General features: G+C 44.4%; 1 protein-coding gene across 1 annotated transcript in view; it reads left to right on the top strand.

The window, feature by feature from the left end:
• MYO1E (myosin IE) overlaps positions 1 to 25,695 on the top strand; it is a 212,651-nt gene that overhangs the window by 174,657 nt on the left and 12,299 nt on the right. Inside the window, exons 20-26 of the mRNA XM_061157271.1 lie at positions 1,122 to 1,236; positions 1,443 to 1,612; positions 2,971 to 3,116; positions 11,924 to 12,070; positions 13,708 to 13,865; positions 16,184 to 16,276; positions 18,676 to 18,877. Of these exons, the coding sequence (XP_061013254.1) occupies positions 1,122 to 1,236; positions 1,443 to 1,612; positions 2,971 to 3,116; positions 11,924 to 12,070; positions 13,708 to 13,865; positions 16,184 to 16,276; positions 18,676 to 18,877 (1,031 nt within the window). The remainder of the gene's footprint in view (positions 1 to 1,121; positions 1,237 to 1,442; positions 1,613 to 2,970; positions 3,117 to 11,923; positions 12,071 to 13,707; positions 13,866 to 16,183; positions 16,277 to 18,675; positions 18,878 to 25,695) is intronic.

Genomic DNA, 25,695 nt, shown 5'->3' with positions numbered 1-25,695 from the left:
GCTCCACCCAATCTTAGTACTGAGGTTCTCCTCTGTTAGTTGGAGATAATGCAAATAAGTGGTATATGTAGTTGTTGAGTGGTTGAATGGAGTAATGTGTGTGAAGCATCTAGAATGATTCCTGATCCACTGAGGGTACTCAGTTTATTACAGCTGTTTGCTGTCATCTTCGTTACTCTAGAGCTTTGGTGAGTGGTGTACAACAGTACTCATCATTAAGATGACTTGAGTGTCAGCCCCTTTTGGTGAATCCAAGTCCTTATTAACACATCATAAGTCCAGCTCCAATCACTGGTTATTATCCTCTGCCCAATGACTCACTATAGATTTCTGTGAGGCAAGAAGTCTGTACTTTCATGGAACCAAAAGTTGGGCAGCCCTCTTTCCACAGCAGCATGCGCTTTCTGCAAAAGCTGGAAAATTCTAGTAAGAGGCTGTATGCAACACTAAAGCTGCCTCCATGAGCTCATTTGATCTAGCCACTTAATATCCTCTTTGGATCAAGGTGGGAAATAAATGGGTATGTGTTGAATCACTCATTTGATTCTTAGAGAGGTTAGGAACAGGGTTTGGCAGACACCATCATTAAGGTCCAACTAAATATACTCAGATCCAACTATTTTCCACTATTTTTTAATAGAAGAACATGTATAAGGACTTCTGTGGTGGTACAGTGGATGAGAATCCATTGCCAGTGCAGGGGATGTGGGTTTGATCCCTGGTCCAGGAAGATGCCACATGCTGTGGGGCAACTAAGCCCATGTGCCACATCCACTGACCCTGCGTGCCTGGAGCCCATGCTCCACAAGAGAAGCACGTGCAGCACCAGAGTAGCCCCACTCCACACAGCTAGAGACAGCCTGCATGCAGTGACGAAGACCCAGTGCAACCAAAAGTGAACTCGTTTCTAAACAGACTTTTAAAGGATGTATAAATATCTTGTCTCTGTATATTTATATATAAAAGCTATAGTGACCATAAGCAACACATTTTTTTTCACCTTTGTTTATGAGTCTGAGAAGCTGCTTCCCATTGTGTCCTTAACTAAACTGAGTGTCCTTGGAATATCCAATGTTCAGGTGCTGTGAACTGACTCACACTTGTCTTCTCCCTACTCACAGCTCTTTCTTCTAGAAGAAATGAGGGAGCGAAAGTACGACGGGTATGCTCGAGTGATACAGAAATCATGGAGGAAATTCGTGGCCCGGAAGAAATATGTCCAAATGAGAGAAGAGGGTATTATAGTCATTTTATTGCATTCATTTACCAAATCTCAAGAATATTTTTGAGCTTAGATGAAGTTACAGGTTCATTGTACTTTGCACATACTGTGCGTTGCAGTCTCGCATTCATTTAGAGTCTCTGTGTCTTTGCACACGGAGCACTTTCCTCTTTGTAGGGGACTGATCCTTCTCCCTTCTCTACCCTTTTGGGAACTGCAGCCTCCAACCTTCTGTTGAACAAGAAGGAGAGACGGAGAAACAGTATTAACAGGAACTTCATCGGGGACTACATTGGGATGGAGGAGCACCCAGAACTCCAGCAGTTTGTGGGCAAGAGGGAGAAGATCGATTTTGCAGACACAGTGACCAAGTACGACAGGAGGTTCAAGGTATGTGCTGACTGCCCAGCCCTGGGAGTCACCAAATGGATTCCTTAGTTCTAAAAATAACTCATCATTTTGCTTTTGGGATTACCAAAACAGAACATGTCCATTGTAGGTAAATGTGGAAAATGCAGACAAGCCAAGAGAAAAATAGCCACCTATACCCAGAAACAATCACTGTTAACATTTTGTGTGCATCCTTTAGAATGTTTTTATGCAGACATACATTTGTATATTTAGTTTTACAAAACTGAAATCTACCTTACATGCTGGTTTGTGTTCTGTGTTGGTTTTTTCCTAAAATACACCAGGGAGAACTTTCTGTATGAATAGATATGTCAGTATAAATTGTTTTGTTTAGCTGCATAGTATCCCATTCAACAGTTGCTTCACTATTATTTTGAGCCAGTCTCTTATTAATCTCTTCTCATGACATTTTTTTTTTTTTTTACCATCATAAATAAAAGGATACTCAAGAGCATTCTTTCACATGGCTTTGTGCATTTGTCTACTTATGCTTTTAGAGTAAATTGTTAGGAGTAGACTCATTGGATCAAAAGATTGAGAATATAAAGTGAAGTGTTCTTACCCATTTTCCCTGGGCAAATGACTACGCGGGGCTTTGACAGAGCCACTGGGGGACAGCTGGGTTTTTTTTTTAACCTCTTTCTTTAGACATTGTCTTTTTTCTTTTGCCTAATGAAATTTTGACCCTAATAGTGAAATCTGAAGCCATAATAGATTATGGGCCATTAAGAGCTTTTTATGTGAGTTATTTCTCGTTTGGTTTTTGGTCGGGGAAAAAAATAAAGAACGAACGATATTAATTTCACAAGAAGGATAATGCTGTTTTGCCAAAACCAAATCACTCCTTACAAACTGAATATGGTGCCAGCTGCTCTGGTGGCAGGTTTGAATACAAACATGAATGTTAAGTCTCAGTATTGTTTGGATATAACACAGTACGTTTATACTAGATTTTTAAGGATTACCATTGAAATGAAAATGTATCACTTTTAAAAAGTAAAAATGTAATGGACTCACAAAAATTACATATGCAGGGTCCCTTGAGGGATCCCTGTGTGAGAAGCATCCTGGAGCAGATCACTGGTAGGGCCATCCTGTGTGCTGGCTTGCCCTGATCCCTTAGGTGGATCCATATGAGTCTACCATTTTTATAAGTTAAAGAGAGTCAAGTAGCAGCAGTTTTGTGTATGTCAACCTAACCATCATAAGCAACATGTTCACCATCCGATCGCAGTGGAAGTTCACTGCCTAAAGCAGCTTCCTTTCACCTGCTCACCAATGCCCTGTGTGTGGACTACTGCCACTCTGACACTTTTCTAAAACTCCTGTCCTTACAGAGCGTAAAGCGAGACTTGCTTCTTACTCCAAAATGCTTATACTTGATTGGACGAGAAAAGGTCAAACAGGGTCCAGACAAAGGCCTGGTGAAGGAAGTGCTGAAGCGGAGGATCGAGATGGAGAGGATCTTGTCTGTGTCCCTCAGGTGAGTGGCCAAGGGTGGGGGCAGGGGAGCCCCACCTCTGCACGACACTGCCATCTGCTATTCCAAACACAGCCTGGAGGGAGGCCCCGTCGGGCTCCCCAGTTGTAAAAGTGACAATGAAGAGAACCCAGTTTTCTCTTCTTCCCTAAGAAGAGCTGATCTTCTTGAGTCTCGGGGAGTACTGCAATCACAAGAAAAAGTTACCTTCTGATCTGCTCCTCTAGTCAAAGGATACTCAGATCCTTTGCTCCCATAAAATCTGAGGGGAAAAAAATGTAGTCTGTGAAACAAACAGGGTATAATTGCTGTTACTGAAGTGGGGGGGTCACCATTCTTGAGTCCTGCCCCCAAGCCCACCTTGCCCCTGATGAAGACCTAACCCATTCCACCAGGAAAAGTCTGAGCAGAGGTGGCCACTAGGTCATCAATGCTGCTTTTTAGTTTGCTGTGACCTTGGATTGTCCTAGATAGGAAATATCTTTGGACTCCTTGAGGCCCCTCTGCCTGTTCATTCCCCCGGGGGTGAGGGGGAATACAAATTGGTCTCCATAATCTGTAACCCTGGAGTCATTGCCAGATGCTTCCTTCAACTTCAGGTTCACAGGTAGGTACCCTTGCTCTTCTCGTCAGCACTCAGGTTTATGAAATGAGTGCAATTGTACGATAATTTGAACATCCTTTGGCATTGCCTTTCTTTGGAATTGGAATGAAGGACCTTTTCCAATCCTGTGACCACGGGACCTTTTGCAGCCCCGTGACCACTGCTGAGTTTTCCAAATTTTCTGGCATAATGAGTGCAGCACTTAGACAGCATCATCTTTTAAGATTTGAAATAGCTCAGCTGGAATTCCATCACTTTCACTAGCTTTGTTTGTAGTAATCTTCTTAAGGCCCACTTGACTTTACACTCCAGGATGTCCATACCATCATGGTTATCTGGGTCATTAAGAACTTTTTTGTAGAGTTCTTCTGTGTATTCTTGGCACCTTTTCTTGATCTCTTCTGCTTCTATTAGGTCCATACCATTTCTTTCCTTTATTGCAAAAAGGCTGACTGGTTGTCTGAGGAGGCCTTACAAATAGCTGAGAAAAGAACAGAAACAAAAGGCAAAGGACAAAGGGAAAGATACACCCAACTGAATGCAGAGTTTCAGAGAGTAGCAAAGAGATAAGAAAGCCTTCTTAAGGGAACAGTGCAAAGAAATAGCGGAAAACAATAGAATGGGAAAGACTAGCGGTCTCTAAGAAAATTGGAGATACCAAGGGACCATTTCACGCAAAGATGGGCACAATAAAGGACAAAATGGCAAGGACCTGCATATGCTGAGACTTCCCCAAATCCTCCCAGCTAATATCTCCTAGACTAAGTTCCCTGTGATGAGAGGAAATCATCAGGCCACAGAAAGCAAAGAAAAGAGGAAGAAAGGCCCCTTTGAGGCTTCCTCCTTGAGTCATGTCCTGGGGCCCTTCTGAGGATGCCTCAGCCTCTGCCAGGGCAAGCATCGGGCTGCCATTGTATTAAAATATTAGAGATGTTCTGGTTACCTATGGATGTGTCTTCTTGGAATTAGGACTCCTCTCCACTCTTACTCCACACACAAGATAAAATTGCTGCTCTTAGACAAAACGCAGGGTTTTTGTGCACACAGGAAACTGATTTACCAGGCTAGAAAACCCTGGCTCTGGTGCAATCATCCAAAGCAGATTTTAAGTTGTGTCTGTTCTTGCCTATGTCACTGTGGTTTCTGATTTTGTCTGTTCCCAATTTTCCTGATAAAGAGCCAGGTAGGGCAGTGACGTTAAGTGTTTAAAACATTTCAGTTCAAGATGTGGTAGAACTGGTAAGCAGATGTTCATCAGCAGCTCTTTGCAGCGCGCCTCAGGTGGTTCTCAGTGCCATGGATTTCACAGACTAGAAACTGTCCAGTTTCCCAAAGGTCTTTCTGATCATTCAGCTCGCTGACCAGGCCATGACCTGCCAACCACACTCTCCTGGTTACTGGGCCCTGAGACTGCCCTTGCTGGCCCAAGGAATCCAAGTGGAAGCTTCTTTTTTTACCTTGCATGGGAACAAGCTATACCCGGGCTAAGTTGAGTGAGCTAAAACGTGCTGGGCACACTTGACAGTTGAAAGCCCAGGAGTCACAGCCCTGGGGCACAACTGCTCACTACTCTGAGAATGAGTGTTGTTCTTACTGTTACTACTGCCTAGGTGTGTCTGCAGCCCTCAGAGGCCTTAAGCAGCGCTTAATCATTGTATATCTGCATGTGTATCTAGCACTTTGACACTCATTGTCTTGTTGATCAAGTCTCTGAGGCTTATCAAGGTGTGGGATATTCACACTCAAGTTTTTTCCCCTCTGTCTTTTCCTTTTTTCACAGCCTCTGGGGATACTGTGTCTCACAGTAAGATCAGATTCTTTTTCCACTTTCTTTTTAGTATTCATGGTCTGGATGTTTGCGTCCTTGTGGCCTTTCCTTGTTGGAGGATGTAATAAAATGAGGTACTTAGCCTGAAATTTGTTCTGACTCTAGGAGGGAAAAAGAGCCCAAGTCATTTAAAGGTGTTATCTCTGTGTATTACAGTCACTGAGCCCCAGTTTGCCAGGATTAATAACCATTGCCTCATTTCTTTCAGCCATAGGGATAGGCTAGTAATCTAAACCAAGTTAGGAGTGCAATCAGATAGAGTGTGCAGAATCAAACATAGAAAAGAAATCGATTATGGTACCAGGAGAACGTATCTGTGTGGATATGTGTACACGTGCATTCTCAATATATTTCAGTGTTAGTATAGAGAAAACTTTTAACAGTTGTCTTGCACTTTGGGAAGAGAGTCATAATGTGTGTTTTGAAGACTTTATGGGACTTACTTCTTGACTGTTAGCTAGAATGATCACCTGATGGCTTCTTCTAATTCAGACTATCAAAGTGTCCTACAAACCTGATCTTTCAGCCCGTCCCTAACTCTTATAACTACTGGGGAGACCAAATTGGCTCATAGCTGCCTATTCAAACCAACCAACCATACAAGAAAATATAGAGGACAATTTGGGGAAATGTAAAATAACTAAATATTTTAACAAGTGTGTTATGAGTGTTAGTCGCTCAGTTGTGTCCAACTCTTTGTGACCATGGATTGTAGCCTGCCAGGCTCCTCTGTCCATGGAATTCTGCAGGCAAGAATACTGGAGTAGGTTGTCATTCCCTTTTCCAGAGGATCTTCCCGACCCAGGGATTGAACTCAGTTCTCCTGCATTGTGGGCGACTTCTTTACTGTCAGAGCCACCAGGGAACGTGGCAAATATTTTATATGAAGGATTTGTTGTTTATTCCTTTAGGTGTGATAATGATATTGTGGTTATTTTTATTTAAGAAGTCTTTATCTTTTAGAGATAGACACTGAAATGTTTAATGATAAAATAATATGATTACACTCTGCTGTAAAATAACCTAGCCGGTGTGTGGAAGTGGAGGGAATGAGACTGCAGATGAATTTGACTGTGGATTGATCATTGTTGAAACCTCCTGACATGTGGTGGTTCATTCTGCTACTCTACTTTTTGATATACTTGAAATTTTCCATAATAAAAAGTGTTTCCTAATACTTTAATAGACATCATATTTTTAGAAGTCTCTACCCTTTTTAAGTATACTGAAATATATCTAGTTGAATTATAATTGAAATTTTTTAAAAACTTTTTTTAACTTACAAGGAAAAAATAGATTAGGCCCACTAGCTCAGAGAGCTGTGATGACAACAGTCACTCACAGGGAAAGGAAAACTCCTTATCTAAATAAAAGACTGAACACTGACAACCTACATTTCTGCCTTCATGGAGACATGGTGAGACTATTAGGAGGTGACAACACTCCTGATGTCTGATGTCTTTGGGGCATCATATTTCCAAGCCTTTGGGGGGACTGCTGATAGAAGGCCAAGCATCGTTTCTGAAGGCTCCTTCAAGAGCTGCTTCTTGTCCAAATACCAAACTGACCTCTGTGTGTGTGCTTAGTCACTTAGTTGTATCTGACTCTGCAACCCTTTGGACTATAGACCACCAGGCTCCTCAGTCCATGGGATTCTTCAGGCAAGAATACTGGAGTGGGTTGCCATGCCCTCTTTCAGGGGCTCTGCCCAACCCAGGGATCAAACCCAGGTCTCCTGTGTCTCCTGCATTGCAGGGGGATTCTTTATCCACTGAGCCATCAAGGAACTGACTTCATCTTGCTCTTATTTGAAAAACTCAATTTCCTGGAAGACTGGTCAGAAGGTACAATGGCCTGTATTCTTTGCCTTCCTGTTGTAGCTGATGAGGTTTGAAACATAAAATCTCCTATATGGAGCTCTCTCTGATGAAGCTTCTAGTAGTCCTTCTGTTTCCTGTTGCTGACCCCCCAAGGCCTAAGATCAAAAGCCTTGGGGCTGCCTGCCTGGGTCAGTAGATTTTCCAGTACTTGTACATACTAGGAAAGTCAGCCTAGAAGGAGTGGGCTTTAGACAGAGGCCCCAGCCCTCCTGGGCATGACATTCTTGCCTAAAAATGGTTTGTTGCCTAATTGCCCTAACCCTCTGGCAATAAGAACAGCCTACTTCACTAGGGACCTTCTCCGCTGACCTGATGCTTTCCTGAAATCTTGACTTGCTATGGATTTTGAGCTCTGGGAACCTGGAAGTCTTCTGCATTTTTGGACTGACCACCAGCCTTGTGTTCAACTCTGGATTTGCAGTGGGTGAGACATAGTCCCTGCCTCAAGGCGTTCCACCCCATTCTGGAAGGAGGAGCCATGCCCTGTGTAAACATGGGGCACACAGCTTATAAGTGTGGAGAGACTGGTTTCCAGGATATTCCTGGGACACAAAAGGTGGGAGTGGGCCTTTCCCCCTGTGGTTGGGTGAAGCTCTTCCCAGGAGGCCTGACACGACGTGTACCTGCACTTTCTCAGAGAAATTAAGTAGGCTCCCAGACTGGTGCTACTGGTATCTGTGGGTGGTAGAGTTCTGGGTAAGGTTTGTTTCTGCTTTTAATTTTAACTACCTTTGTAGTTCTCAGTTTACTGAAAGGAGTATTGGGGACTTCCCTGGTAGTCCAGGGTTAAAAATCTGCCTTGTAAGGCAAGCAACTCTGGTTTGATCCCTGGTCAGGGAACTAAGATCCCACATGCAAATAAGCCCGTTTGCCACAACAAGAGAAGCCCCTGCACACTGCAACTAGAGAAAGCCTGAGTATTGCAGCAAAGACCCAGCACAGCCAAAATAAAGAAATATAATTCTTTTTTTAAAGGAGCATCTATTTCATAAGCAGGAAACATTTCTTTTTGAGACTTTAAATAAAAGCAGGGGCCATCCTAGCTGAAATTGCCTTTTCAGCTTAAAAAAGAAGAAAAAAAAAAACTCCTTTAAAACTTTACCCAGGGTTTTGTAACTAACATTTTTATGAAGAAGATCTTGGTTAAGGGAGTAAACCAAGCATTTCTAGTGTGGTCAGCAGTACAACAATAAGCCACAAAAACAGGATAAAGAGCCAATCAGAAGCCAAACCAGGGGCTAGTTAAGCTTCTTTCAACATAGGCTCCTACGTCAAACGTCTGTAAGGAATTGCAGCTTGAGCATATGAAGACGACGGAGGTGAAGTCCAAAAATAAGTCTGATTTTTTAGGGAAAAAAAAACAAGGTGTAAAAGCTTTGTTTTCAGACCTAGGGACCTGGGCTGAGGCAAGGGGAATGAGCTGGAGCTCTGGCCTGGGTGAAGAGAATTTCCTGACTTTTTGACTCCAGTCACCAAAGGGAGGAGCTCTTGAATTTGATGGTTGAAGTCCTAATGTCCAAACAGTCTCTTCTCATTTCCAGACTCATGCTGATAATTGACCTTGATGTTTTGGCCTGCTGGCTTTATTTCTTCATGATCATGAAACTCCTAATAGTCTGCACACATTAAACCACTCAAGGTTTCTTGTGTTGGACTCCTTTAATAATCCAGTCGAATAATTGCTGTCCCGCCTAAAGGCCAGCCAGGCAAATGGACATGCCCAGACATGAATCCAGCAGCTGAAACAGGAGTTTCACTCCACCCCATACACCAGAGTGGTGCCTCTTGTTCACCTCTTCCCCCTCTGTATACTCTCCTTCCTGACACAGAGGTAGCCCTGTGTTAGGATGCTGGGACTTTATTTCATTAATTCCAAATGACTTGGGAGAGTTGTTCTGAGCAGCTTTTTACACAAGTGCCTTTTGGAGTTAGAATTGCTGACGTTGAAGTAATTAAAACAATTCCAGAGTTTTCATCTACCTAGAAACAGGAAGATGATAGGAGTGTTGTGGCCACACCTTCTAAGGTATACTGTTCTCAGAAAAGATTCCAATTCCAAAGTTGGATAAGTTTGTGAACAAGGAAGTAGAATGGAAACTGTAAGCTGTCCTATAATACCCATTCTCTCCTCTCCATGATAATAGCTGACAGCCCAACCAAAGACTACATTTCCCAGGTTTCCTTCAGCTAGGTGTGACCATGTGACATATGCTAGCCAATGAGGTGGAAGCAGAAATGACTCTATGACTTTCTGATCATACCTATAAGGAGTAGACGCCTGGCTCCCAGGCACTGTAGAACTGTCATGTTGGCCCTGATTGCTTTTTCTTATGCTCCTGAGTGACAGAGATAAAAACACTAGGTTCTTTAAAAACCACTGGTTGTGAGGGTCTTCAATCACAACAACACCTGCATCCCAACTGTTACAAGAGTGTGCAGATAGTGTGGCTGTGACATAGGGATATTTGGAAACACTGTTGAGGTAATAGTAATGACCACATGCTCCACCCAAACGGCCATTATGTGCCCCAACATGCCTGTAAAGTGTTCTGACTTCACATCCAGGGAGAGCTGTTTGGTCTACTGGTTTGCAGTAAACAGGATGTGAAGGGCCAGGCTCCTTCCCTGGTGATGGTATCTTGCTGCTAGTCTACTCCATTCCACCCCTGAAGTTATGTATGCTGTCATACTCTGCCTTTGCAATCCAACTGTGTTGTGGTCCTACCTTATACATTTTTTCTCCTATGGACTAAAAGCTCCTGTAGAAAGACTGAGGGGCTGAGGTTTTAGAGTGAGGAGCTGTAGCTGTAGCTTGATCAGGTACAAGTCATTCGCTCCCTGCCTTGGAACAGAGAGAGAAGGTTCCTAACAAGCCCAGGATCATCCGCAAAGGCTCTCTCTACTCCAGGAAGACTTCTGGTCCCACGGACTGCCCGTCCCCAGCTTGTCATATCCCTATGACTGAACAGAGAGACCACAGGAGTTGCTATTTTGTGTGCTTAGTCAGTCAGTTGTGTCCGACTCTTTGCAACCCCATGGACTGTCGCCCGCCAGACTCCTCTGTCCATGGGAATTCTCCAGGCAAGAATACTGTAGTAGGCTGCCATGCCCTCCTCCAGGGAATCTTCCCAACCCAGGGATCAAATCCAGGTCTCCCACATTGCAGCCAGATTCTTCACCGTCAGAGCCACCAGGCAAGCCCAGTTGCTGTTTCGTTGGATCAGACTCCATGGAAGAAGGCTCCCCACTCTCAGAGATTCTTTTTACCCCAGTCCTCTGTACTTGCCTCACTGTCTGGTCATGTCACAGCACAATAATCCTACTGATGCCCTGGTCCTGGGTTGTGCAAGACATAGGAACAGCTCCTGTGTTACTGATAGAACCATGTCGTTGGTATTTCCTGCATTTGGAGAGATTAAAATTTAATCTCTGTGGTCAGCTTACTGAAGTGAATTCGCTTACTTTGTTTTTAGTACCTGGAAAAACACTTATTGTCCCTAATGAGACGTCATTCTTAGGAGGGTTGTCTTAGATGTATGACAGTGTTGCTAGGAGGTAATGGTAGGGTTGTATATAATGAAGCCTTTGGGGTGGCGGCCTCTTTCAGCTGAGCAATTGAGCAATACATCTAGCAACTAAGGAAGACAAGTTCTCAAGTGTATATGTGTTCTGATTTCCACAAACTCTGGCTGGGCCTGGAGAGGAACTATCTAATCAGTCCCCTTAGCACTAAGCATATTCCCCGAACTGGCTTAGCCCCTCAGCCTCTCTCTTCCATTCTTCCTGCAGCTCCTAACATCCACTGTGGGTGTGAATTTCCCCAACAGCCCTACCCTGTCCAAACAAGGAGTTCCCACAAAGGCATGTCCTTTTCCTGACCCACCCTGAAGGTGGGGATTATGCTTGCTGTATGTACACCTGTCTCTCATTTCTCTGCAGTTTGATGTGTTTGTGCATCTGGCAGGCAGTATAAGCAGAGCACCGAATACCTGAAGGCTCCCGACTCGTGTCTGTGAAGCCTAGGACTGTGGCTTCTCTTTTGATAATGGAGCTTACGGTTCTTCAAGTTAGGATGTATTACAGTAGCTGCAACCATATCCTAAATTCTGCTGACTTGGGACTTAGGGGGAATTGTCCCTTTTTTGCCACATTCATAACATTCTGGATTTTTATGATTTTAAGAACATAGAAGTTGAATTTGAAAATGGATTTTTTAAAATACAGACTAAATTGTCCTTAATTTCCTGATTTTAAAAGTCATGTGAGAGAATATTTTGGTTATGCTGTTGGTGGACTGTAAACCTCTTTTAAAAGTAGATCTTAGGGATTTTATTTTTGTACTTCATTGTTGTTGTGTTTTGTTTTAAAGATTTTCAGTAGCAGAGAAAGATGGTGGAAATTTAGTGCTATCTTACAGGATTAAAAAAAGAGTAAAAAAAAAAAATCATGGAATCAACAAAACTGTAACTTTCATTGAGTCTTTACAATCTCTTTGCAGTACTATGCAGGATGACCTTTTTATTCTTCATGAGCAAGAATATGACAGTTTGCTTGAATCTGTCTTCAAAACTGAGTTCTTGAGCCTCTTAGCAAAGCGTTACGAGGAAAAAACCCAGAAGCAACTACCTCTGAAGTTTAGCAACACGTAAGTTGGGATCTGAGGCTTTGATCTCACTGCCGGGGTCCACTGCGGAGTAGGGGTGGGGTCTGACTGGCTTGGGTGGCTCTAAGGAGCTCTGGGGGCTTGGCTTCTCCTGTGGACTCATAGGACCTGCAGAGGACAGTCAGGGTGATTGCCACGGACTTTGGAAAGGTTACTTTTGCATTTCTGTGAGATGACCTCATTGAATGGTATATTTTATCCCTTGGGCAAAGGTCACCAATGTGAGGCCAAGAAAGGCAGATTTTTGTATCTTACCAATGCAGGAATATTTTATTTCGCAGAGCAGGTAGAAGTAGTGTAAGGCTGAAGCAGAAGAAAGTGATTGGGGCTTAAGTCCCCAAGATGAGTGCATGATACAACCTGCTAGTGGGGCATTTGGAGATTGGGGGCTGTGGACAGCCAGTGTCTTATGTCTGGGCTCACCTTCATTCACTTTAATAACATCTTCTCATGTACCAGACACTGGCAGACTATTGAATTTCTAGTCTCATGTTTGCCAAGTGATTTATTTGACTTTTTGATCTTGTCCAATTTCCCCGTCTATAAAACGAGGATACCCTCCACTCTTCCTACTCACAAGCAAGGGGCCAAAGTAAAGCCTTCATTCCAGGAGTTGGGGAACTTAGCATAACTCATCCTGCTGTGGTTGAAGTGAAATAGACACTAGAAGTAGAATGAAGTCATTACAGCATTTTCAAACAACAATTTGGCCATGACACCAGGGGCAGTTGTTTTTGTCTGAGAATTGGTGATAAGGGAGTAACTCAAAAAAAGTAAGAATATGTATAAGCCCAACCTGCTAAAAAGAATAGGCAGCTACTGGCAATTATGATTTTTCTGTCTTACAAAATAAAAATACAAGGTTAAAAAAGCAGAATATGGAATTGCATTATGTAGGCATATGGGCAACATAGGAAATAAAAAAAAAACTGGCTGGGGAGTTTTGCATTTGTGAGTAAACTTCCCTTTTATTTGGGTATTGGTTGCTAGTGTCTTTTCCTCCCTGGGATGGGGGTGAAGGTGGAGGAATAGAACTTAATTAAATAGTAGCCACATTCTCAGCCTAGATGGGAGGGGAGTCTGGGGAAGAATGGATACATGTATATGTATGGCTGAGTCCCTTTGTCATCCACCTGAAGCTATCACAACATTGTCAATCAGCTATACCCCAATACACACCAAAAAAAAGTTAAAAAAATAAACTTAAAAATACTAGCTGCATTCTGTGCAGAGGAGACATGAGCTCTCTGTCTGGCTTCTCTCAGTCCTCCTCACACAGAGACCTGGGCAATCAGAGAGGACACAGTGATGCAGCACAGCAGGTGTGGCCTGGAGGGCGGCCTCTCCTTCTGTCCCCACCTGTCTCCACTGGACAGTGCTCCGATCCTGGGGCACCTCCCTTACCAGCTATTATCCCCCAGGGACTGGGCCCCCAAATGCTCTGCCTCTGGTTGGTGGCTCAGCCCGCGCCGTGCCTGTCCACTGGGCTCCAAACTGGTTCCCATGATCCAGTCTTGTCTTGTTTTTACAACACAACTCCAGGCTGGGGTCTGTGAACACAACTTTCTCCCTGCTTCTCTCCCTTCCTTTGTTAATTCCAACATATACACTTGTCACAGGCTTGAAATCAAGTTGAAAAAGGAGAACTGGGGTCCCTGGAGTGCAGGGGGCTCCCGGCAAGTACAGTTCCACCAAGGCTTTGGCGACCTGGCCATCCTCAAGCCCAGCAACAAAGTGCTGCAGGTCAGCATTGGACCCGGGCTGCCCAGAAACTCCCGTAAGTGTGCATGGGCCCCACGGGTGGGGCCGCTGCTGGGCTGCTGGGCTCCCTGCCTGGCTCCTACTCACCCTCTCTCCAAGCTAAACTCCTTTCCCACCAAATGCTCTTAACACTGCACAGACCTGCAGGCCAAAGAACTAGTACACTGACTGCTTCCTGTGGCTGGGGTTTTCTTCTGATTGAAACGTTTCAGACTAAACCAACATCAAGGCAAATGGGCAGGTTAAACTTTTCTGAATGATCCAGTAGTTATGAGTAGTATTCCTGGCATTACAGTGTTAATTATGTTTAAAACAAATCTATCTGTTGGCTTTATATTTCCCAGCCCTTTCCAGTCCAGTCGTGTCAACAATACAAACTTCATCCTTTGTGTCAGTGTTAAAGAAACTGACCACACTTACCAACTCCTTACAAGGGTTCACTCTGTTGCAGAGCATCACGTTTAATATCTCCCTCCTTCACTTTAAATTGTTTCATTAGGAGACACACATGCACTAACTCACACTCTGTAGTTTGACTCCTTTTACTGGGCCTATGATCCTTTTTTTTTTTTTTTAATATTTATTTATTTATTTGGCTGCACCAGGTCTTAGTTGCAGCATGTGGGACCTCGTTCCCTGACCAGGGATCCAACCTAGGCCACCTGCATTGGGAGCACAGAGTCTTAGCCACTGGACCACCAGGGAAGTCCCTGGCCTAGAGATTCTTATTCTATACTTTTTCTGTAAGTGATATTTATAAAATTATATTTAGGATGGACAGTATAGGTAATCATAGATGCCATGTATTTATATAATGTATATATCTTTACAGAATACAGTCCACATGTATGATCAATGAAGAGTATGCCAAGTATAAAATAGGTCTTTATGGCTTCTGTCTACCAGGTGCATACTGGCATGTAGTCATGTAACTCACTAATACAGTACAGAAAAGTAGCCACTCAGTAAATGGTATATGTCTGAGTATCAGTTAGTGCTTGCAGAAGACAGCACATTTAGGTGGGATTTTTGAAGGTACTTTTACACAAAAGGACTCTTTACAGAGATGTGGGCAGGATGAAGGGAACAGGGTTGGGGCTCAGGCAGAGAAAACCAAGATGCTACTATTATCCTAAGGATGTAGGTAGAGGAGACCCCAGAAATCTAAAAAAGAACATGTCTCAGAATCACTTTGCTGTATGTCAGAAACTAACACAATAATGTAAATTAAATACTTAAATTTGAAGGAAAAAAAAAAAGTACCCCAACTCCTGTCCCCTCTGGCACCCTGGTCTCCTGCCAGTGCTTCCCAAACGGCCAACCCCAACTAGAGTGCAGAAGCCTATCAGTCCACTGGCTCAGACCCCCGGGCACAGAGCCAGGCCAAGGAGAGCTATGGATAACCAGCAGGATGAGTCAGAGCCCTGCTCAGTGGGCCCCGAAGTGAGACATTGTCTAATACGGTGTTTTATCGCGTCTCCGTGGGACGGGGGGCAGGCGGGGGACAGCCACACCTGGCCTCCTCCCCTCACCCCAGGACCTGATACCCGGCTCCTCTGCTCTGCGCTGTTCGTGCCTGACCAGTTCCTGCTCTTCTCTTTACTAGGAATTTCCTCTGCACCCCTGTTCCAGCTGGCTTAATCGTATGCTCCTTCATGTCCCACTCGAGACCTTGTTGACTGTTGTCCTTTCCAACACATAGCCTCTGCAGAGGTCTCACCTGGCCCCCAGTCGCCCTGCCTCCCCGGGCCTCATTCTGGCCCCACGGGGCTCCATTTAGCACTGCTCGTTTTCTGATGCTTGCACATCTGTGTCAAGGGTACCAGTCTGCTTCTCCCCTTCAGCATCTCTGTGTTTCCTTCAAAGACTATAGAACACAAACTCTGGTGAGGAAGGCCCTGGACGACAGCAGAGGTGGGGGAGCTGCAGCGTCCACTCCAGGGACCGTGGTATGCGGCTAACACGGCCTCAACTTCTGTGCTCTGTGGTCGGAACATGAGTGCGAACATTCATTTGACCCATCTGTCTCTTCGCAAAGTCAACAACAATAGAAGCCCCTTTGTATGCTTATTAATAATTCTTTGTAAAGCCATTGTCTCTGACATTTCAAATCTCTCATTCTGCCAGCGTGTCCTCTGGCCCCTCCCATCCAGTAGCTGCCAGGACAACATGCCCCTCACATAACCTGTTTACCCTGCAACCAGTCTCCTGCAGATCCCACGGAGACCTGCCTTCCAAACTTCTCAAAAGTTTTCCACCAGCAAAAACCCATCAGGAGCCATAAAAACCAGCCAGTAGCACTGATCTGAACTTTATCTTGCTCGCCTGTTTCAGGTCCTACCCGAAGGAATACGATTCAAAGCAGAGATTATTCCAGCAGGACTCACAATGCCAACTACCCGATGAGAGCTGCCCCTCTGCCCCCAGGTGAGCCTAGCATGCGCCGTAGGCGAGACCCAGATGTGTAAAATGCATTGAGGAAGAAGCGCATTAGCCAACAGATGCCAACATATTAGCCAGCCGTGAGCCGTTTCAGTGCCAGATGTCCTCCTCCCAACATGATGGCCCTACCTGTGGCCCTAAAATTCATGGGACTTGTGTATGAACCAGTGAGACCACACTATAGCTGAGTTGGTGATTTGCATTTCATTACCTGGAAGTATTACTTTAGGAAGGGCTTCCTACATCAGTAAGAGGAAGAAGAGGTTGCTGCCCATGGCAACCAGAATGTCATCAGTTTTTAAGATGTAGGATGCTGCCTTAATGGAAATTGGAATTTGCAGATATGACCCCACCATTACTACCCAGCTCCAGCCAAACGCTGACAATGCTTTTGCATCTAGTTAACAGCTGAATTAAGAAATAGAAAGTCTTTATTCTTAGTCAGATAGGAGCTAGGAGATTGGCTCCAAAAAATAAAGTAACATCTGAAGGAATTGCAAAATTGATACCAAAAAATTTTTAGATCTTATGTTACGTTTTTCTCATTGTTTAACTGATAAACATATAGCATGCAAGTCAAAATCCAAACCCAAATAAATGTAAGAGGTTTTGCCCTTAAAAATCTGTTTAGTATTGGAAGAGTACTCTCCAAATTCACAAGTGTTTTTCCATCACTCACAATTCAGTTAATAAGAAACTGCCTCCAGAATGTTTGACGTTAATAAGTTTAGGGTTGTAGGTCTTAAAAGGGTCATCTTTGGACCACGCTTGACTCAGATGATGCCAAACAAGGCAATCTATTTGTAGCAGTATCCAAAATAAGCAGTAAGAAGCATTTCTTTTGTCTCCTGCCCTGAAATCTCATAGTTGCATGCTAAAGTATGGGCAATGGTGCCTATCAGTGAGAAGCCAATTCTCATCTCTCTTGGAATCCCCATCCTGCCTGGCCCAGCTGTCTTTCCTCCTCTCTGCCTTTATTCTTGAAGAAAATCCAAGCACAAAAGAACCTAAGAGAACCAGTGTAGTATTGTGTTACTTCTTATGCGCCAGCCGCCGTGCAAAATCTTGGCCAGACCACCTGGAAAGTTCACTTGCTTCAACTACACTGGCCAAAGTCGCCTCAGACCAACTACCTGACCTTGAGCACAGCTCCCAACCTCTGTACATGACAGTTTCTTCATCAATAAAATGAGGCAATTAGACCCAAGTCCCTTATGTCAGTATTTATACTTTCTGTGGTGAAGGACCAAGGGCTAGGGGTTTATTTTAGCTTTGGTTTAGTTTTTTTGTGGTTTTTTTTTTTTTCCTTTAATTTTTAACCCATCACAAAATATACTTTTGTAAGATATAATAAAAATTACTGAATATGTCCCATTCTGAATGTCCCTTGGCTGTCCTTGGCAACTTGGGCAGCAAGTGGGGTCTCACCAAGCTCCTCGTTTCTTTTTTTTTTTTTTTTAATTTTTTTTTAATTTTATTTTTTTTGCTCCTCGTTTCTTTAATGAAGAAGTTGACATTCTGAAAGATCAAGTGTCTTGCTCAAGGTCATGTAGCTATCAGAGGCAGGCAAACCTGAACCTCAAGTCCCCTTTGTAAACTTAAGTGTCATCCCACTGGTAGCAAAGAGTTGTTCTCTTAATTTGGATGGGAGAGGTTTTGTGGTGGGTTTGCCGGTGTGTGCCTTGGGGAGCCTTGTTCCCCTTCATTCTTGCCCAAACCTGTCAGTGAGAGAAGAGATAAGGGCTTCTGCATATATAACATAGAACAATTCCCCTTTCGGGCAAGGTGTGTGGCTTGGAGCCCAGCATTGTAATCCATTACTTACCGGATAATGTGATCTTGACTAGGAACAGTTGTTTGACTAGGAGAGCTTGCTTTGTTCAGATTAATCCAATCAGTGGCCACATTTCCCCTGTGGGTGGAGTCCTCTCCCCATCTTCCATGACTGGCTCTCACAGAGTATACCCAGGACTGACTCCTTGAAAATGGATGTCCAGCTGTTTAAACAGCTGCCTGCCAGCCCTTTTGAATCATAACCTCATCATTTTTCTTAGACCCAAAAATGTGCCTTCCAAGTAGTCAGAAGCTTACCTTTCTTTGACTGTTGGCTTTGAAACCCTGAACATCTGGTAGTTCTAACGTCAAGTTCAACAAGCACACATGAGTGTCTGCTATGTTCCACACATTTGCCAGGCAGTTTACGATGTCTTGGGTCTATTCTTCACAATATATGATATTAGCAGTTATGCCCTCAGATGAGGAAACTGAGGCCTGGCAAAGCTAAGTAACTCGCTCTTGGCTAATAGAGGGGAAAAGTTTGAAGAGCCTTTTAGCAAAGCATCAGAAATTTTCAGCTTTGTTATCTCCTCTTTTCCTCTTTCTAGGATTGCATCAGAATGGAGTCATTAAAAACCAGTTTGTGCCATATTCCCATGCTGCTGGAAACCAGAGGTCAAATCAGAAGAGCCTGTACACGTCCATGGCACGCCCACCTTTGCCGCAGCAGCAGTCCATCGGCTCGGACCGAGTGTCACAGGCGCTGGAGAGCTTGGATTTCCTCAAGGTCCCAGACCAGGGTGCTGCCGGGTAAGAGTGCCACCTCCTGTGAGTGACCCTTGTGACCTCCATCTCCATCAGTCACACCAGGGTTCAGGAACTCGGAGCATCATCTGTGTGCGATTCTGAAGCTCAGTTTTGCACCCATGTGTGGTCACCCAGCCTCATTCAGCCCCAGGGCTGTGAGGCTCTGGGTTGGCATCTCGAAAAGTACAGCCAAGTTGATGTCAAAGGCCTTATCCTGGAAACACTAAGAAAGGGGTTCCCTTCCCCCCTGAGACTGAATCACTCTGTGACCTGTTTTGCTCTCTGGGATGGTTGAGGAATAATGGGGGTGTTGATTTATGTCTCTGCTAAAGGTGCATAAACACAATGGCTCAAAGAGTCATTAGAAACATAAGGAATACCATCCCAGCATTCTATGAGGTATAGATGTTTGTTTATGAATACAGACTGTCAAGGATTTAAAATAAAAGCCTGTCTACCTTTCTAGAACAGAAGAGGGGAGGAAAGAAACCAGCTTTTTAGTTGAAAGAAGTAAAGATTCATGGAACTCTGTGCAGGTAGAATTATCAGCTGGGGAAAAAGGAGTTGGCTGTGTCCTGTGGAGTCACCTGGCGTGTAACTAGGGCAGGCTTCAAGACAAGGGAGTGAACTCTGCCAGGAAGTAGATTTGGGCACTGATAAACAAAAAAGCATTCTAGTAGCCTAAAGATGAACTGCCCTAGGATGTAAGGAGCACCTTGTCCCTGGAAGTATTTAGTCATAGGGCAGATGGAAACCACAGACAGGAGTATTGTAGACTGACTGTGTCATATGCCAGAGAAGGGTGAGAATCCTGTCTCAGCCCCTGTTAACTAATATTGGACCTGCTTTTACCTTCTCCGGGCTGCATTTTGCTTATGTGTACACTGGTGTAATACCACCAAAGTTGCAGGGTTGCTGGGAGGCCTAGAGAGGATTTAAATAAAACATCTACTGTGGTTCCAGGCACGTAGCTGGCTGCTTGGTCAGCTGTAGCTTGATGATGAAGATGGTGGTGACGGTGACAGTGGCGATGAAGCAATTTTTGGCTCATGGTGGCCGAACTACTGACTTTTTAAATTTTTTTTTAATTGGAGGATAATTGCTTTACAGTGTTGTGTTGGTTTCTGCCGGACAACAATGTGAATCAGCCATGTGTATACATATATCTCCTCCCCCTTGAGCCTCTATCCCCTCACCCCCATCCCACCCCTCCAGGTCACCACGGACCACCAGGCTCTGCTCCCTATTCTATACGGCAGCTTCCCACTAGCTGTCTGTTTCCCACATGGTAGCGTATGTAGGTCAGTCCTACTCTCCCAATCCGTCCCACTCTCTCCTTCCTCTGCTGTGTCCACAAGTTTTCTCTTTTCCACATCTGCATCTCTATTCCTGCTCTGCAAATAGGTTCATCGGTACCATTTTTCTGGATCCCATATGTATATGCATTAATAACCAATGTTTGTTTTTCTCTTTCTGACTTAACTTCACTCTCTATAACAAGCTCTGGGTTCATCCACCTCACTACAACTCAAACGTGTTCTTTTTATGGCTGAGTAGCATTCCATTGTATATATGTACCACAGCTTCTTTATCTGTTCATCTGTTGATGTGAACTCTTGTCAAGAATCTCTGACATGATTCTCAGTGGTGGAATAGTTCTCTCTGCTGAACCCCTTAGCGGGGCTGCTGCAGCCCACTCTTCCCTCCCTCTTGCCCACCTCCATTACCTAGTCTCTCCGTGTCTGTAGAATAATAAAGAGCTTTTGAATGTGATCAGAAGACTCGTGTACAAACTAGAGCCGTGCTGGGTGAGAAGCGACAGCTCCTTCCTTTGGGCGGGGAGCCACCCATTCCCTTGAGGCCTTACCAAAGGCCACAGACTCTTAGGAACTTTCCCAAATCTCACCAGGTTCTCTCCTCGTGTTCCTTTTCCCCTGGCAAGTCTTCCCTCACTTGGGCTTCAGAGAGGAAAGCACTTTGGCTTTAAATATTTATTTATTTAGCTGTGCTGGCTCTTAATTATGGCATGCAGGGTCTTAGTTGTGTCGTTTGGGACCTGGTTCCCTGAGCAGGGATCAAACCCGCACCCCCTGCATTGGTAGCTTGGGGTCTTAGCCACTGGACCACCAGGGAAGTCCCAGCACCTCGGTTTTATACAAATGGCCATCAGGAGAGTGGCCGCCACGTTCCATTGCATCTGTCTGCCTGCTCCCACCACTCCTGCATATGTAGCTCTGTCCCACCAGTTCTCATGGTCATAGTTTGCCTGATTGGCTTGGTCTGAGGAGGTGGTTCTCACACTTTAATGTGCTCCAGAATCACCTGGAGAACTTACTGGCCCACTTCTAGCGTTTCTGATTCAGTAGGACTGGGATGGGGCCCAAGAATTTATATTTCTAACAAGTTTTGAGTTGGTGATGCTGCTGATCCAGGGACCACATTTTGAAAACCACTTTTATCAAATCATTTTGATAAAGACAGGGAAGCTTCTGTGTAAAGGTGAATTGAGGGGTGCTGTTGCAGCAACAGGATTCTTAGTCCATAATCCAAGACCTACACTACTCAGACAGATGAAACTAAAATAATCAAACAAGCCTTCCTGGGCCCAGTTTGAGTTCCCCAAGTAGGCAGGGGATTAAAACCAGTCAGCAAAATGCACCAAATCTCTTAGCTCTGTCTGCTAGCTTCCTACTTGCTTTGGTTTTGGCAAGCAAAACCATCTTTCCAGGCTGCTTTGCAAGTTACAGACTTGCACACCAGCCAGCTCAGAGCATCTGTCAGCCAAAATGCAGGCAATTTAGGAACATTGTGTCTTAACCGAGGCTGCTCCCTTCCAGTCCGCAGCTGTGCTGTTCCCTATGTAAGTCTTATCACACCTTTGCCACCCTTAAGCTTAAAGATCAGGCATACATGATGCTATTTTGGCAGTGGCTGTGAGGCTGGAAGGAGGGAACCTTCACTCCTGTCTACTAGACAGTGAGATTTTCCTCTGTATAAAACTTGTGTATAAAACTCACATGAGGCACAATGAATCCTATAGCTATAACATCTCAGCCAGCCTCCTCTCTAGAGGTACACTTAAATCTGCAGTGATGCAGATTCTTCCTTAAGAAGTCATACCCTGATCAAACAGCTGAGCTTTTGCTTAGTATTTATTTTCTAAAACACATCAAGTCCAAGCTAAAATAATTTCTAATGTGGCCAAAGACCTTAGACAAGCATTTCAGGGCCCTTGTGATTACCTACATTTAACAGTTCTTCATTGCCAAGAAAACATGAGTTGTGTTTCCCATGGGAGGTGGTTGAGCAAACACGGAACTGTAGGTTCCCTAGCTGGTTCCTTCCACAAAGACATTCCTGTTTACATCACTGCCCCAAATGATGCCTTTGGATTTACCAACCTATAAAAGGGAGGTTACCTCTAGGTCTCTTTGGACTTTCAACTCTTAGGTTCATCTCTCCTTTCCCTCCCCCACCCCCAATGCACTTTAAAATTTTATTTATTTGGTTGCACTAGGTCTTGCTTGTGGCAAGAAGGATCCTCAAATCTTCATTGCAGCTTGTAGAATATAGTTCCCTGACAGGGATCAAACCTGGGCCCCCTGCATTAACAGAATGGAGTCACTGGACCACCGGGGAAGCCCCAATGCGCTTTTCTATATAGACATATTTAATATAGGCAGTCATTTCTTTTGGATCACGTAATGTGGATAAAATCAAATGGTGTAATTAGCACCTCAAGTTAATTCAGGAAAGCCTTTGTCAGTTTGCTTTGGGTTCAGTCAGTTGGGTTCTGGGTTTTTTGGTATTTGCTTTCGGAGAGAGCATGAAGCCTGCATGAAGTTACCGCCCCAAGTGGATTTTTTATCCTTGCCATGCCATGTTTGTTGTTGGCATCGTCATAATCATTATCCAAGAAAACTAAGACACAGAAGGAATTAGAATCTTATAGTCCCTTAGCGTACCTTTTCAGCAGTCTGATTCAGGTTCAAGATCTGTCCTGATTCTCAGGAAAAGAGGACAGGTAACACAAGAATCATACAAACATTTCATTCACCAGGCTCTGCTCTGACTCCATAGGAACACTTGATTTACCAATCAAATGTGCCCTATATTTTCCCTCCTGTAACTGAGATGTACCTAATCTACCTCCAGTTCATTACTGAAGCATTAAAACCCAGACTGGAAATTTTCTTTTTTTTTTTTTCTGCTGTTGGCCTTTTTAATCCTGTGGTCCATTTCAGGGGAGGATCATTTCAGGAAATTTCATGATACTCCAGAGATGAATCCAACTGGAAGCTGGAGAAACAGAAAAATATTGAAAGTGCTCAGTGGTTGGGCTTCTGGCCATGCCACAAAAGAGAGATCGATCGAAAAATGTAAATGCTGCCTGGGTGTCTCCTGACAAGATTCTCCTAATGGAGTCATATTTTTCAAGGGGCTTAAAATTTCCAACAAGTGTCCAATAGCAATATTTCTTAACCCATAATCTGCAGGAGCAGCAGCCATATCCTGGCCCAGGCAGACACGAAGCCTAGGAATTTCTGGCATCCATTCCCACATTTCCAGTAATGTTTATAGATTCAACCTTTTGGAACAGAGCATATTTTAAAGAGCCAATGAAATAAAATGCCATTATTTTCCTTCTTGGAATTTCAGGACATAAATCTCACATCTGCAGAACAAAGACGTGATATTTGAAAGCTTAATCCCAGCTCTCACTGGCATAATGACATAGGCACACCCGGGTGCCCCAGAGGTCTGGCGGCTGCAGGGAAGTTCACAGAATGTGTCCTGGCCGTTTGCAGGGCACCCAGTTTCACAGTTGCCAGGACTGGGTGTGAGTCCTGGGTCACTTGTTCCTTCCTCTGTTGATTTATTCATTGAATATTGACTAAACTATGTACCTTCTGTGTGCCACCTGCTGGGCACATGGATTGTCTCACTGATTATCAGCTGACAACCTCACATGTATCACTTCATCTTCCCACACCTTGGTGTCCTCACCTGGATCATAGAGCCAGTTATCATAGAAATTTAAAGCCCACTCAAGGTTTTGTGAAGATCAAGTAAGGGCTTTGTGAACTATAAAGCACAATGCCACTTGAAAGTTTATTTGTATTTTTTTTTTTGCTCCACTGGGTCTTCATTGCTGCATGCAGGCTTTCTCTGGTTGCGGTAAGCAGGGGGTATTCTCCAGCTGAGGTGCACTGGCTTCTCATTACGGTGGCTTGTTTTATTGCAGAGCACAGGTTCTAGGGTGCATGAACTCGGTAGCTGTGGTGGCACACAGGCTTAGAAGCCCCAAGACATGCGGCATCTTCCTGGACCAGGGATTGAACCTGTGTCCCCTGCATTGGCAGGTGGATTCTTAACCACTGGACCACCAGGGAAGTCCTATTTGTATTTATTTTATGACTGTTATTCATGTGATTTGGTCTTAGAGAGAAATATTAATATTCTACCAAGATTGAAAAATGGGTATCCCCGCCCAGTGGCTTTATCCACAAGAACTCAAACCTCTGGTCTGCATAGAGCTCTAGACTACGGAGGGGCTAAGCTTCAGGAATTGCTGGCTTTAATGGGGGAGGGTGATGGGGCAACCTAGGGAAGCCAAGACAAGGGGACTAGTCAGGGAGATAGCCTCTCTCACTCCCCCTTCTCTGACCATCACACATGTAAAGCCATGCTGCTCTCTGCGGTTTCAGACCAAAAGCAGAACAGAGAGCTAAGAAATTATATGTAGCATATACTAGTTGTGTTTCAATAACAGAAATAAAATCCAAAATTCCTTCTTGTGCTATGCTATTCTACAGTCTTTTTCTAGTTAAACCTCCTTGGCGCCAATCACCATAACAACTCGCATCCCATGAAGAGAGTGAATGAACAGTCCCTGTCTCTACGTCATTGATGTCACTTGGCATTTTGTGTTCTTGTGGGCTTCCGGCCCCTTGTGAGGTTGGACAGCTGTCTGCAAGGGCTCATAGGTCAGTCAGCGCCCTGATGTCTCAGGGCATAGCCCCGCTTGGTCTCCCCAGGCGCTGAAACAGGGCTTCTCTATCAGCGCGGGTTTTCACAAAGCCAGCTGGGTGGGATGTGCCGGATGACTCAGGACACTCTGTGCCGTGGGTTATGACATGACTGCATTAGATGTCTAACACCCTACTCAGAAAAAGACCTGACGTAAAAGCAAGGTGCTGTAACCGAGCTTCTTCATGTGTTGGCTTTTTTAATGAAGAATAAACACAGTAAAGTGGTAAATGTGTACGGTCCCTTGGTATCCACCAGGGATTAGTTCTATCACACACACACACACACACCAGATACAAAAATCGATGCATACTCAATTCACTTACATAATATGGCATGGTATTTGCCAGGGCTTCCTTGGTGGCTCAGCAGTAAAAAATCTGCCTCCAATGCAGGAGATGCGGGTTTGATCCCTGGGTCAGGAAGATCCCCTGGGGAAGGAAATGGCCACCCACTCCAGTATTCTTGCCTGGAAAATCTCATGGACAGAGGAGCCTGACAGGCTGCATAGATCTCCTTGCTCAATTATCTGTGGTCCATAAGAAATATACTTACTATAACTTCCCAGCTGGCTTAGTAGTAAAGAATCCACCTGCCAATGAAGGAGACTCAGGAGACACAGGTCCAATCCCTGGGTCAGGAAGATCCCTTGGAGTAGGAAATGGCAACCCACTGTGGTATTCTTGCCTGGAAAATTCCATGGACAGAGGAGCCTGGTGGTCTACAGTCCAGGGAATTGCAAAGACTCGGACACAGCTGAGTGAGCACGCACATAGTATTTGCATATAACC

This window comes from Dama dama, chromosome 12, assembly GCF_033118175.1.
Source record: "Dama dama isolate Ldn47 chromosome 12, ASM3311817v1, whole genome shotgun sequence".
In the NCBI taxonomy this organism is placed as follows: Eukaryota; Metazoa; Chordata; class Mammalia; order Artiodactyla; family Cervidae; genus Dama; species Dama dama.
Note: the sequence above shows the minus strand (reverse complement) of the source record. Positions and strands in the feature narration are given on the sequence as shown.